General features: G+C 45.6%; 1 protein-coding gene across 7 annotated transcripts in view; it reads left to right on the top strand.

The window, feature by feature from the left end:
• Positions 1-14,284, top strand: part of TMCO4 (transmembrane and coiled-coil domains 4) — a 45,289-nt gene that overhangs the window by 14,998 nt on the left and 16,007 nt on the right. For all 7 annotated transcript variants that reach the window (XR_003253764.1, XM_026067366.1, XM_026067372.1 and 4 more), the window contains exons 6-12: positions 3,119-3,216; positions 4,077-4,220; positions 4,351-4,470; positions 6,403-6,567; positions 7,114-7,250; positions 9,077-9,161; positions 13,150-13,267. Coding sequence is in view for 6 of the 7 variants with exons in the window: in XM_026067366.1 (XP_025923151.1) it covers positions 3,119-3,216; positions 4,077-4,220; positions 4,351-4,470; positions 6,403-6,567; positions 7,114-7,250; positions 9,077-9,161; positions 13,150-13,267 (867 nt within the window). In the remaining variant the exon portion in view is untranslated. The remainder of the gene's footprint in view (positions 1-3,118; positions 3,217-4,076; positions 4,221-4,350; positions 4,471-6,402; positions 6,568-7,113; positions 7,251-9,076; positions 9,162-13,149; positions 13,268-14,284) is intronic.

Genomic DNA, 14,284 nt, shown 5'->3' with positions numbered 1-14,284 from the left:
GCCACAAAAACCTCGTAAGGGGACGAACATCCGCGTTTCATAGCAGACAGTAAAATTAAAAAGGCAGCTGCTCTCTGCTTCCAGGCAGATCTCAGCGTGCTCGTTTTTCCTATCGCGCTTACGCCTGCTATGGCTCCGTGGAAGGAATAACTGCGCTGTGCATGTCTCCGTTCCTACGGGAGCAGGCGCGGTGCGGCAGGAGAGCAGGTAAATGTTAACCCAGAGGAGAACAAGAAACCCTCTCCAAAGAAGAGCCGAGGGAATTGCTTTGCTACAGCGCTTGTTTAAGAAACACCGGGAGCAATTTTTTCCAAAGCCGGGGCGTTCAGCTTGCTGACTGCATGCAGCAGCTAGTGCAAACCGYGGGTTGTCCACGGAATCACAGAAAGCAAACGGGGTTTTGCAGAAGTTGCTAAATACCCTCGCAGGCTCCACCGTTGTTCTCTGCAGACAGCTACGTTTGCTGCTGCAGAATGGGCAAACGGAGGTAAAACACAGTGTTTTTCGAAGGGCGGCTGCGGAGACGTCGTCTCCGTGCCATGCAAGGCAGCGGGAGCRCTGCCGTTGATAGCGGCGACGCAGGGATTTCGCCCACTGTGCTTCATTCTCCTCCCACTGTGCTTTACAAAGCTGCGTATTGTTTGGGACTCATCTAAAATTGCCTTTATCCAAATTACAGAGCGCTTCGAGGGTTCCAGGAAGGATTAGGCAATTATACGGATAATGAAAATCCACAATTAGGTTAGGATTAAGAGGGAAAATATCCAAGTTTGGAAGCAAGATAAATTCTCATGTTTCAAGGCCTAGATTAACCACTGCGTAAGCAGGCTAGAAGGCAACTTCCTCTATAACCTACTTATTCCCGTATCCTCTGTTTCTCACACTTTCTTCTGCAGTGGAAAGTGCTTCCTGGAAGAGATAAACCAAAGACAGTGGAGAGAAGCCAAAAGTACTGCCTAATAATTATTATCATTTGTTCCTTCTAGGTTTATTCACCTGTTTCTGATAAGCTTATTAAATCATAGCTTAAATGCACCCATACAAATGAATTAATGACTGTGTTTAATAACTATATTATTATATTGTGATGAGTAATTAGAAAGTGGCTGAATTGAAATACTGGTGTTGGCAAATACAGTTTGATTCCTTCTCCTTCCTTGTTAGCACAAATTACCCCCATCCTCTTTTCTTTCAAACAACTTTCTGTGTTTCCACTTAGCTCCCTTGTAGTCGTAACCTAGTTTAGTTTCAGTTCTTGTTCCTAAAATGAGAGGTTTGGGGGGTGGGGGGGGGTGATGCCTTCTAATGCACTTTTCAGGGAATTCAGGACCAAATGCTGCTTTTATTATACCAACATAATTCTGTTTGTTTCTGAGCGACCGAAGCAGAATCTGGCCTCTAGTGTCCCGATCAAAGTGGCTCTCAGGTCTAATGGACCATGGTCTTCAGCAGAACATCTCCAAGCGGACGGGAGAGCTGCATGGATCGTAGGGAGGAAGGCTTTGCTCATCTTCAAGCCACAGTATTTTTGCTTCTTGCCTCGCAGGCCAGATTCCCCTGAGGAATTGCAGCAACTCCTAAGGCTCATGCATGAAATCCGGTCCCCTTTTGCATGACGGGGTGAGGGAAATTGCTCTTTCTCTGTAGTCTGTCGAGGTCATTTCACGTTCCGCATTAGGCAGGAGATGAAATTGGTGCTGCATCGTTCTGGCCTGCTTTTCCAGCCCAACGACGGCTCTGAATTGAGTTTTATTTCAGATTTTGTGGCACTGAATACAAAACGCATCCTTCTGTCTTGACAGTCTAGTTTTAATGTTACTGGCTGGGGAGGAAAAGACCAACCTAAACCAGAAACCCCCCCCCGAGAACTGCACCATGCGAAAAAAACCCATTGCCAGTGCACAGCCGGTTACAACAGTAATCATTTACATTCGTAGGGAGCCTTTCATTTAGGAAATCTGATATGTGCACAAGGGCTACATGTGGTGGCATAAGGTTTACAGGATGCAGACGTTATTTAACCTAGTTTACTTGCATCCCTGATCTGCTGCGCTCACAGTCCCAGGATACTGATCCGCAGGCTGTGCCTTAAAATGTGAGAATTGACCGTTCTGGCAGGTTTTTTTCCTGCCCGAAGATACCATGAATGCTGCTCTAAGTCCTGTCTGCATTCCTTTTTATTTTTTTTAAAAAGGATTGTCACAAAATTCCCCCTGTACTGTCACGCGGTTATGAGCTGTTACCGCATGAGCTTTTAGCAGGAGCAGCCTTTGCCTCTAATGACAAACGCAGGAATGGAGAACGAAAGGGGAAACCTCTGCTGTCCGCAACGATGCGCAAGGTTAACACATTCGTTATAGTAATTTATGCATAATCCGACCAAATGTCTTTTCTGCAGCCCTGAATACGTAGAGATACACCTGTGTCGGAGAGGAGCTGGAGGGTACGGCATTTTGTCAGGCTTTTCTCTTACCCTTAACGCTGAAAACCTGAGCGAAGCACCCAGGAGCTTTCAGTCTGCCGCCTTTTCGGATGCGTGCCTGCAGCCCGACGAGCCTTTAGCGCAGCTCCTAACGAACTACGAGACCAAACGGGCCAGGTTAGCCTGGCAGCCCGTCCGCAGCCTCGAGGCAGAGGTCTCTCTCTAACGAACGCAAACGTGGGCCACGTATATGCAGAATCCGCCTCTGCTCCGGGAGACGCACGGAATTAACGGCATAATGCAAACAGAGGTTTCGTGTGTCTAAAAGCAGTGAGATGATTTTATTTAAGGCATATGCACATAGGCAGTGTATGGATGTAAAAATGCTTTTGACCTTTTGTTTCACTTCTTTTTTTTCTTTCTTTCTTTTACAAGCTTCAGCCCTGTTAGGAAGGGTTTTCCAAGTAAGTAACATCTGTTGGCTTTTGTAACYAATTAAATTGTTTCAGTTTAAATCTGTGGTTTTATTTCCATGCTCATAAATCTGAGTGTGTTGTCACAGTCCACACCTGCATGGTAGTTTTTACTGTTCCCGGTAAGGAAATTATGCCGAGGAGAATATAAGCAGATTCTGATGCAGCATTCTTATCCGTCAGGCTTTTCCGTCAGCTTTTATGCTTCTTATCCCCCCCGCAGAACTGCCGAAGTATCACGAAAAAAGAAGGAAAGAAGGAAGAAGCTGAAGAGATACCTGCTGATCGGCTTGGCAACCGTYGGGGGCGGAACGGTGATCGGTGAGGCTGCCCCGGGCGTTTCGGAGACTTGCTCCAGAGCTGCACAAATAGCGCTGGGGGCACAGCGGGCGTTTGGCTCGGCATGTTCAGCAGCAGGAGCCGTTCTCGCGTCTTAGCCCTAGCTCTAATTTTAAAGCGTTCATTRCTCGTTTTGCCATGCTCAAGAGAATATGTTGCTTCGGATACAAGAAAAAAAAACAAAATCCAAATCTAAGAAAAGCATTCGCTGGCGCACCAAGATAAAACTGAAAGGATTAACTGGAAAAGTTATTCTCATGTAACTCCAGTGGCTGTAAGGAGCGGTTCCCAGTACGTGGTGGAGGGTCAGTGTAAGGATGGCAACGAGCAGAGTGGAGGTTTCAGAAGATGTCTTCCCGGGGCACACCCGAGCTAGCGTGATAAGGAGGCCTGTTTTGTGCATCCCGTGAATTCAAACCACAAGACCCAAGTTCTCAGCCAGGGAAAATACCAAGCTGAGGTTGTCACCCTTAGACAGCAGTTTTTCCTCCTTTCCTCTTGTGTTAGAAGAGRATCAGACTGTCACCTTCAATTCCAAACTCAGAGTAGCGTGCGACTAGCGTAGTGTTTCCCAAGCAAAGAGGGCTTAGCTCACCCTAGTCTGCCCCAAGTTCTTTCTTTGGCTTTTCAATTATTCTTCATTTTTATTGAAGTCAAAGAATCTGCATAGAGTTTCAGGTCCTGGGGAGGGTCTCAGAAAGTCCCTTTATTGGCCATGCAAAACAAGATCATCATTTGGTCTCTTCCAGTAGCAGCAGCAGGACTTCACCCAGCAGGGAGAAAGGACTGCCTGGTTTTTGTAAATGATCATAGATCGGAGATCTCCCGTGTTGCATTTTCAGGCTTGACRGGGGGTCTTGCTGCCCCTCTGGTCGCTGCTGGAGCTGCTACGATCATTGGAAGTGCTGGGGCAGCTGCTTTAGGTTCAACCGCTGGAATTGCTGTCATGGCATCCCTTTTTGGAGCAGCCGGAGCTGGCCTAACCGGTAAGAGAGTGACTGCGCGTCTCGCGGCTACGGCGGCACGGGATAATGTTCGCGTTGGTACGAACTGCTGCAGAGTCTCGTCGTTGCCGCGCGAGTTCTGACACTCGTGTTTCTGCGCTGCTGYGTGTAGGATACAAGATGAAGAAACGTGTGGGAGCCATCGAGGAGTTTGAATTTCTGCCACTTACTGAAGGGAAGCAGCTTCATATCACCATAGCAATTACTGGGTGGCTCTGCACCGGCAGATACGGTAAGAACAAGACAAGGGAAGAGAGAGGAGGCTGGAGAGCCAGGTCTGTGATGGAGATCTGCAATCCCAGCCAGAACGGAGGAAAGAGAGATGACAGTAAATTGGCGGTAGTGACAACAGTACTGAACAAGGTTGTTTCTATTAATAAATCCTGTTTGGTTTTGTGAGATCTGGTTGGGGTGGACGATTTCCAGCACTAGCACAAAGCGTCTCACCTATCTCTGAGACCTTATGTTTATCCTCCAGCAATTAACAGAAAGCCCCGTCTTTCTCGGTATCTAATGCAATTTATTGCCAAGAACGTTGTGTCAAGTAAACCCTGTTAAGCGCAGCGCGCAGGAGGTGAGCTAACAGGCAGCAACCTTGAAAAGTTCGTAGCGTTTCAGTTTCCAGGATAGCTTGTCGTATAAAATATGTCAGCTGTCTGCTGATGTGTTCAGCAACCTGACGGAACAGCTGCCAATGTATTCAGGGGCATCGTAATTAGCATTTGATGTCGTTAATGCAGAAGGATATATCTCTGTCCTGTTGCCTGTTAAGTTGCCGTTAGCTGTCAGAGTAAGGTTATTTTCACTTTGCAGTACTGTGCTTTGGGTTTTTTCATCGTCCGCTTGCCAGGGCTCCGAATCCTTGGGGTTGGAGGGTTTCCAGGCASTGTCACCAAGACAAGCGTGTCCCTTCAGGAACCTTTTTACTCCGTCTGTATCTGTTTGCCCTTAAAAGGGAGTTACGAATGACACGCGTTCTTCTTCCATAACTAGCAATCTGCTATAATGTTTAAAACAGTGAAACCAAAATTGTTATCCGTTTTCCTCCTTGCAGCTGTGGCTGCCTGTGTCCATACTTACGTGAGTCCTTAACACAGAGGGAGTGAGGACGGGATTTTTAAGGAGTTCGCTGCCTTGTGATTTCTGAGCTCCTGTTAGCTGCCTGTCTGTGCATTCACAAGCCTGCYGAGACATTGCGGTGGGATTCGGCATTGGACTCACCCGGGCCACTTTGGTCGGAGGCTGCCTCAGCTGGCCCTGCAGTGTCCAAGGAGGGAACCGTGTGGGAGCAGTTTGTTTAATTAAGATGAATATTCTGCTCTGCCTTTCAGAGCTTCATCTGCCGTAATAGCATTGCCAGGCCCCGCCTGAGCGCTTGGTCCAGGCTTTCCTACGCTACGGACAGGAGAGACGATGGCTTAAAAATTGTTCAGCAAAAAATTGAGTTTGCACAGTGTAAATTATCCATTCTCTCGCAAACGTCCCGGCACTGCTTTTGATTAGCGTTTGGAGAGAGAAAAAAAACCTAAGGCAAAGTGAAAATAAACGCACAGTCTGGATCTGCAAATGCTGCTCTTCCTTGCTGTCGGACAGAGCCGTTAACGCAGTCGTTGCCTACCTAGCCGAAGTGCTAGGAAGATGCTCGGTGGTAGATTTTACAAGATCTTGCATATTTTCCGTGTCTCTGGTCCCACTGCAGTCAGCGTGTGCAGCCATTCAGCACTTCATCTTTGTCAGGACAGACGCTCCTTTGGGGTCTGTATGAGAAGACTTGGAGCTGCAAGACCTGGCCTGATGATAGCAGGGATTTCCTTAATACCTGACCTAATTAGTATTGATTGACTTCTGTTTTGGCAGTCTCGAAGCAACTGAATGGGTCATGAAGCCTGAGCCTGCAGGTAATATCTGTATCCACACTGAAGACTATTTGCCAAGGCAGCTAAAACTGTGGGAACATTTACAAAGCCAAAATTTAATTTAAAAGAGTGGAACTACGGAGTCTAAATCTAATAGTACTTTTAAATATAATTCTTGAATATGACAGCGCATTCAAGTGTCCCACAGGGTCTTTGCTGCCTCTTTGTTGCACTCTCCTTGCCAGGAGTCAGCTGTCGTGTTTTCTGTGACAACAAATTCCAAATTCCACGTTTGCAACCTTTCCTAGGGAGCTTCACGGCGCCATGGAGCAGCATGTTGCAGTCAAGTGAGCAGTACTGCCTGGCCTGGGAATCCAAGTACTTGATGGAGCTGGGCAACGCCTTAGATTCCCTGCTGAATGGTTTTGTTAACATGATGGCTCAAGAAGCCCTGAAATTCACTGTCTTGTCAGGTAAGCACCTAAAGCCCATCAGATCTGCCTCGTGCACTTGTTATGGTTTGTTTAAAGGCGTTTTCCTAAACAAGGAAGATTCCTGAGAAACCATTTCCCTTGGCAGCATCGGCACCTGTTCTGCAGAACTGACGTAACGATCTTCTCTGCCACACCTGTGATTCAGAGTTGCTTTCCTGGATTGCTCTGTCTCTGTGTCATTGATTGTGCTTTTAAAATCCCAGCCGGAAACACCTTTGTTCAGTGTGTGTCTGTCTGTATTTCTCTGTATTATTATACTGCGTTTTAGTGCTTTACGCAAACCTTTCAAACCTGCAGACTACATTGAGGTACGGCGTCTATTTGCCTCCGTATCAGAACATCAGATTCTTTCTTATCTTTAGTCTAGCAAAACATTTCTCAGATCAGCTCTTGAGAAAGAAGAACGGAAAATGACAGAAAGCCCTACGTTTAGCTTTGAACTTCAGTGAACCGTCTTGCTTTTGACATTTCCTAAGAGCAGCCCCGCTTCGCCACTGTGCCGTGCTGTTTGCTTTTGCGTTGCAGGTATTGTGACAGCCCTGACTTGGCCGGCTTCGCTCCTGACTGCTGCCAGTGTCATTGACAACCCCTGGGGAGTGTGTCTCCATCGGTCGGCCGAAGTAGGCAAACATCTGGCACATTTACTGCTCAGCCGACAGCAGGTAATTGGCTAGAAAGGACGCCGGGAATAACGTCTGGAAGGAATCGATATTTGGTCCGCGGGGGTGACGGTTTATGGCCGTGCCAGTTAAGTAGCAAGTGGTCTGTGTCCAGGGAGCAGAAAATGGAATAATAAACTGAAAAATGAAAAATTGCTGCCTGAAGGTCAGCAGTATGCACCTATTTTGTTGAGGAACGAWAGGAAATTCCAAGTTAATCAGGTAATTCCTGCGAAGATTTGTTCCGTTTAACCCCAAACTCTTCTGTGTGAAGGAGGAGATATCCAGGTCGTAAATGAAAATCGGCTTGACCGTTTCACAAAGCAGACGGGCGAACTCACCTAGTGGAAGTCTGAGAACAGAAGGGAAAGGTGGGAGAAAAGGAAAAGAGAACACAGAATATTAAAAATAATTAAGAATTAAGAGGCACTAGCAATACAGTATAAGGGAATACTGTGTAGCATTTAGCTGCACCATGAGCCCTGTTTTTGCCTAAATAATACCAGCACAAATGTAAAATAATTTCATTGAAGATTTTGGCTGCTTTCTGCTTTTATTGATCCTGAGCTAATACAGGCATTCATGAGATTTGATTCTGGAATAACTGCGACAAGGTCCGTGCAGTATTCTTGTGAACAGAGTTAAGGAGGAAAATCCAATGGTGAAGGAGAAAGAAAAGAGCTGGATTTTTCTCTTAACAGCTCTCTTGGGAGGAATTAAACTGAGGAAAGGATTTCAGTAGCCTGTAGTTTCCTTCATTTTTATCAGATGCACAAGCAAAAAGACTCGCGTACTGACCCGTCGCTGTAAATGCGCTTCCTCTTCATCGTTGCAGCAGTGAAGYACTGGCATAAAAGTGGCCAGGAGCACAGATTCATATGGATTTTGCCCTTCAGGTGAAGGGCAGGAATAACCTGCCGTTATTTGCTGGGCTGTCGCTGGCACGGAGGCCGCGGAGCAGGCAGCTTTCTGCCAGCCCCGTGTTCGTCTTGCAGGCGCGCTGGTCCCGCGTCTGTTATAGAGGAGCCCTACGRGAGCCAGAGCTGAATGTCATAAATAACCACGTGAAACAGCAGAGTAGGAACAAACTCGATTTGTCATAAAAAATACAATCCCAAAAAAGGCAATAAAACTTCATTTCAAACAAGSCCTTTGTTTTGCTTGGGGGCATTCGTTACCGCCTTTTAAGCGTTAGTTATTGTGCAAACGCATATTCTGGCGTGCTGCAGAGTCTAAAACTAAGCACGATGTCTAGGGAGCCCATTGCACACCTGCTCCCCAATTCGTAAAAAGAACATTTTCATTGTTGTTGAGATCAGGCGCTCCGTGATCTCATAAAAAAAACCCTTCCTGGGTTATTCAAAATAAAACCTTACCTCTCATCATTTCTACAACAGCCACACAGCGCTGCTGCCATTCGGCCTTAAATCTAAAGTGGTTAGTATTTTTGTATCACAGCTTTTTCTGCCAGTTTTGCTCCTCGAATTAGCTTTTCGTTTGGAAATCTCAAAGCAACGACAGTGTTTGTTTCGTTTCTGTTTGAAACACCTATTTTGTCATAGCTTCCCGTTATTGAATTCTTCCGATTGATTTCCTGACTGTCAAAAAATACAAAATACTCAGATATTCAGGACTCCGAATGCTGAACTGTGCATAACTGTAAGGATACGTAATCCCTTTGAAACCACCAGAATTGCTCAGACGTTTAATAGATCATGCACAAGCTTCAGTGCTTCGCATAGCAGGGTCTCGGGGATCCTGGGGCCAGGCTCCTTTTCCAGGTCTAGAAGAATACCTGATGGCCTGTCCTGCCTTCCCTTCTTTCTTAGGGCAAGCGACCCGTCACGCTGATCGGCTTCAGTCTGGGGGCGAGAGTCATTTACTTCTGCCTGCAGGAGATGGCTCAAGAAAAAGGTAACGTTCAACTTCTAACCTTTTTCTCCTTTATTTTCCTTACTGCTGAGAGAAGCTTTTCTGCCAACAGAGTTATTCTGGAACAGAGCTTGGGTCTTTTAGGAGAGACACAGAGAAAGAGGTAGCGTAGGCTTTTATGTTTTACTGTTGCTCCTCACCCTTGCTCTGATGGATGGTCTCTAGGGGGACATTCAGTGCTCGGCTTTTTGCTGAGACATTCGACATGCTGCGTGCGCGCTGCAGCAACGAAAAGCTGCAAGCGCCTTCTGAATTCAGCCGATGGGGTTACGGCTTAGCCTTTTCTGCAAATATGAGTGATTCGTTGAGCGGCACATAAACGTAATGGGCCACTTGAACGGGGCCACCTCCACTGAAACGCTGTGTTTCGGCTTCCAGGCACAAAGCTCAGCGTAGGTAGCCTTCTAATGAGTGCTTGCTAGCGTAGCAAGCCCAGATACTGGCCTGATGAGTTTCTGGTTATAACTGTTTGGTTTAGTAGGCATTACTGGCAGATTTGTGGCCACCAGTGTTTGGTTTCTGAGGTACAGCTTAGAACAGAAACCTAAAAATGGTTTTGAAGTGCACCTGGAGCCAAATTCTTCCCACCCGTTCACTGGATTAAGTCCACCGTCTTCACTAGAGACACTCCAGTGTGGCTGACAGCGCTGTTTGGTCACCGGTCTCTAAACAACCCTCTTGACATTTGCTGACATTCGACTGCTGGATCAGTTTGCGAGCTGCCCACGCGCCGCTCTGAACTTGGCAGAAGATGCTTTGCCTTTATTGGAAGCTCTCCGTAGCTATTGTAGCTGATGCCATGAGTCCTCCCTTCCATTTAAGTCATTGAAATGCCACTGTCATCTGCTATTTTCATGGTAATTTTCCCCCAAAGTCAAGTATAAAACCATCTGTCAATTTATTACCCGTTGTGGTTCTGTTTATTAATAGATTCTATTTTTAATTTAGAGAAAGAATAAAATCGTTATGATCAGTTGATGTAAATCGCAGCTTGGAGTTGAGTCAGTAGTGAGTGTGTGTGTGCAGCCTGCCTTCCCCCCTACGTAGCCAATTTAACTCATTAACCATTTAGCCTCACAGACTGTAACTAATAAATAAGGAGCTTTATAAAGGCAACTGTTCACTCTCAAGTCCGAGAAGGTGGAAATAGTCAAGTGAGGATGGAGAAGATCAGCATTTTTTTCTGTTGACAGCTGTATACCAGAGTTTCGCTTCTGGTTTAAGATGGAAGTCCTCAGCGAAACACAGAAATTCTGTTCTCAGAATAAATTTAATCAAATCCAGAATGATCCTAATGGAGTTACACTGAAGCCAGATCCCAGTCTGGCCCTAGATCTACTCTTCTTATGCCTTGAGAACGTCAGGGGGCTAAGATGCTTTCAGGCTTTTATTTAATGGCCTGCAGCCTCTCATGGGAATAACGTGGGACCATAGCTAAGTAACACATGAAAGGAAATCATTAGGGGTCTTTAAGGTTGGCTGCTATTCTAAAGGAATCTAAGCATCGTAATTAGGTTTCATAGCAGCTCCCCACTGTACACTAATTTTTCAGTTCCTTAATTGAGTTATGAAAGCTGAGCTGTTTGCGAGATGAAAAGCAGCATGTTTAGTCCAGATTGCCAAGGCGTCCTTCCCATGCACATTCCAACGCGAGCTGCGGAAAGAACGAAGCCGAGACCCGGGACATCTGAGAGCGATTTGGGTTTGGACTGGGATGCCTCGCACAAAAGAAATACAAGACCTAGCCATGCAGGCCTCTTGTATCCAGATGGCTGTGGCATTTCCGTGGACAAATAACTAATCGCGGATTATCCAGCGAAACACCATGACAGTTTAAAGCCCATTAAAAGAAAATACTGTTCTGCAAAACAATTAAATAACCCTTGGATACTTCATCCCAAATGACTTTTGAAGCCAGAGCTTAGCAGGTTTCCATAAAACAACATTATATAAGAACAGGCAGTAACGACCCCGTCAGAGACAAGTTCCTACCTAGGAAGATCATTGGTTTGATTTGTTCATCAGGATTCCCATGTTCTTAAGTAAATAAGCGTAACTAATGAAAACTGTTAATGGCTCTGGCTGCTTATATGGGCTTTCTTGTTTTTCGTCGGTATAAAAGCTTTGCAGACTGGAATACGTGTAGTTGTCTAGAGCGCCAGGACCTGCACAGGTCACTGATCCGTTCTCAGGTTTCCCTCCCCCTCCATCAGCATTCAAAGAAAGTGAATATTTTACAGCCGAGGTGGAACGTTCTTGTTCCGAGCAAGAAATAAGCTGTGCAAAGGCCTGGAGAGATGAAAGCTTCCAATATCTTGCCCAAATGTTGGGGATCCTGATGAATTAGCTGGTGGTTTAGTCAGTTGGCTCGCACTGCGGCCGGGGAATTTAGTACCTGGGTTGGAATGAGCTGCCTGTTTGCAAAGCCCGGGGATTTTTTTTTTCATTGCCCAAGATTGCGGAAACAGGACTTTATTGCTCACAGATTACACTAACCGAATGGAATTGCTCTTTGCTGTTCTCTTGATTGGTGTGAAATTTGCTATGCAATTAAGAAATAATAGCACGAGAGCGATTTGGATTGCTGTCAGGAGCCGGGGTTTACACTCTGCAGAGATGCAGGCAACGCAGGGCGCTCCAAGTCTTCACGGCTATTAGGGAAAGGAAACCAAATGATCTGAATTAAAAAAGTCTAGCCAGGCAGCACCTCTTCAGTCCTGATTTGATGTGGCGTGCAGTCACTCGCACTCTCACTTCCCCACGAACTTCACCGTATTATTGTATAAACTGCAAACACCAGCCATCGGCTCGCGTCTGGGAACGCAGGGCTCGCACGGGTAGGGAGTATGGATTGGGCAGAGTACGCCCATACGGCGTTAGGTGATGTGCACGGCTGAGAATTTCTTCTAACTGCTCCGTCATCAGGTGCTTCATATCTCTTCAATTTATTAATATACATAAATGTAGTATGTTGTAGCTATTACATCATTTAGCGCTAATAAATGTGACTTTGCTTTGGAAGAAGGTGCTCCGTTGTCTAGGAGTTTCTTTCCCCTTCGTCAAGCTCTTGACCGCGCAGAAGGTGAACTAAAAAGACCTCAATAAAACACCACCGAATCTTTGAAAGGCATCGAGGCTGGGACTGTCTCTTGCTCTCCTGACTTGGCAGGAGTTAAAGTGGGGAAGCACACTAATATTTAAATTTTAATTGAGGACTGCAGCAGAGGTGCCCAATATTTCTCATTCAGTCGTTGTACTGAAATGTCTCAGCTGCTGCTTTCTGCTAAAGGTGAGAGATGAAGGTTTATTATGCTTAAAAGTCAACGTACCTTTTCAGCAAATTGGGCCCTGGGCATTTGGTTAAAGTACACTTCAGGAAAATGAAACCGGATGGATAGATTATCACTTCACGCTGGCAAACGCCTTCGTTGTTGTTAGCTCCCAATCAATATTAAGAATTTGGAGGTTTTCTGTTGCGTGTACGGGTCGTGTTTTTCATCAACTCAGCTTGAAGGACCAGTGGAGAGAAGAGTTTATCGTGCTTAATTAATGATAACGTTTGCTCACTGTATCCAATGTCAGTCCCTTTCACCTGTTTCAAGATGTAATAGTTCAGCTTTATACAACGCCAGACGAATAGGTCTGTGCAAAGACCTTTCCATCTTGCTACTTAAACTGCGTCTCTCTGGGCAAGGGGCTGGGCCACTTCTCCCTCTTGCTTTCTGCCTAATTCCTTCCACTGTCTCACAGTCTGTTTTTCACATTTGTTTATTGAGAATAACTCGAAGTGTGGACAGTGTTTATGGAAAATTATGCCTAAGATCTTCCTTTTCCTTATTTCTATCTTTAAAATTTAAATGATGATTTTTCTGTAGGGCGCATCTGAATATATACCTCCTCCGTGTGCGCGTAAAGATGTATTTTGTGCTCCATCTCCCAAATCTGAGCTGTTCTGCTTTCATCTTAATAGACTCGCAAGGGATCATCGAAGATGCGGTCCTACTGGGAGCTCCGGTGGAAGGAGAAGCCAAGCATTGGAAAGCCCTCACAAAAGTGGTGTCGGGCAGGATCATAAACGGTTATTGCAGGTCTGTACACGCTCCGTTCCCTGCTTCATTATACTAGGGTCACTTTGAAACGACTTTGTACATTTATTCCTTTTAAAGCTTTCGTAAGGGAGTGTTTGTTCAGCTGGTGAATGGGTTGGTTCAGTAGCACCAGAGACGGAAGTGCCGGAGTCTCTTCCCTCTGGAGGTCTCTCCCTCAGCTTAATTRGAGACGACAGTCTTCAGGAGACAGTTCAAGGCGGTTTTGTCTCCAGCTCGATTGTTTGCAATGCGTATTAAATTGGAAGCCTGAGGTTCTCAATATGTAAGTCCTGGTTCCTATTCACACTGAGGCAGCCTTACATCACCCCGGCGATTTAAAGCTCAGTCAGTGTGTCTATGTGCATAATGTCACATATTTTAAATTTCAGCTTTATGTAAAGGACTATAAATGCAGCCTTTAAGTTCACTGACACTTAAAAATAAAGAACATGAATTCAAACCGGTGAAAGCTTTSAGATACAGTTCATTAGGGTGTGCTGATGGAGAACAAGATATGAGAATTGGAACAGAAGTGAAGGAGCTTGAGCAAATGGAAGAGCTTTTATACCTAGCCTCAGTTTTTGGTCAAGAAAGTTTGCATGAACAAGGTATTTTACTTACAAAGGAGGTGCAACTAGAGTAGCTATAGCAAACTCACTAGGGATGTGGAGGAACGGAAACCCAAAGTGAGCCTTTTAAAACTGTGCAGACAGCTGCTCTGCAGAGTTGTGAGAGCTGGTGGGTGAGAAGAAGGAGATTCAGAGGCCACAAGCAGTTGAAGCAATCTTACAAAAGCTATTAAGAATTCAAGGGACGGTATCAAACCTAACGACTGTGTATTGGAAGATAAGTGCGACAARGACATTGCTTACCAGCACGATTAGAAGAGAGAAATTAAAAAGAAGGAATGAAGTGGGGAAGACCAAGAGCATGGGAAAATAAACTGAGAAATAGCCAGGCAAGAAGATTAGGAAAGAGCATGTAACCGTGAATAAAGACAGCTTATAAAGCCGTGAG

Source organism: Apteryx rowi, unplaced genomic scaffold, assembly GCF_003343035.1.
Source record: "Apteryx rowi isolate R43461 unplaced genomic scaffold, aptRow1 scaffold_259, whole genome shotgun sequence".
NCBI classification, from domain to species: domain Eukaryota; kingdom Metazoa; phylum Chordata; class Aves; order Apterygiformes; family Apterygidae; genus Apteryx; species Apteryx rowi.
The sequence above is the reverse complement of the archived record's forward strand: the minus strand, read 5'-3'. Positions and strand labels throughout refer to the sequence as shown.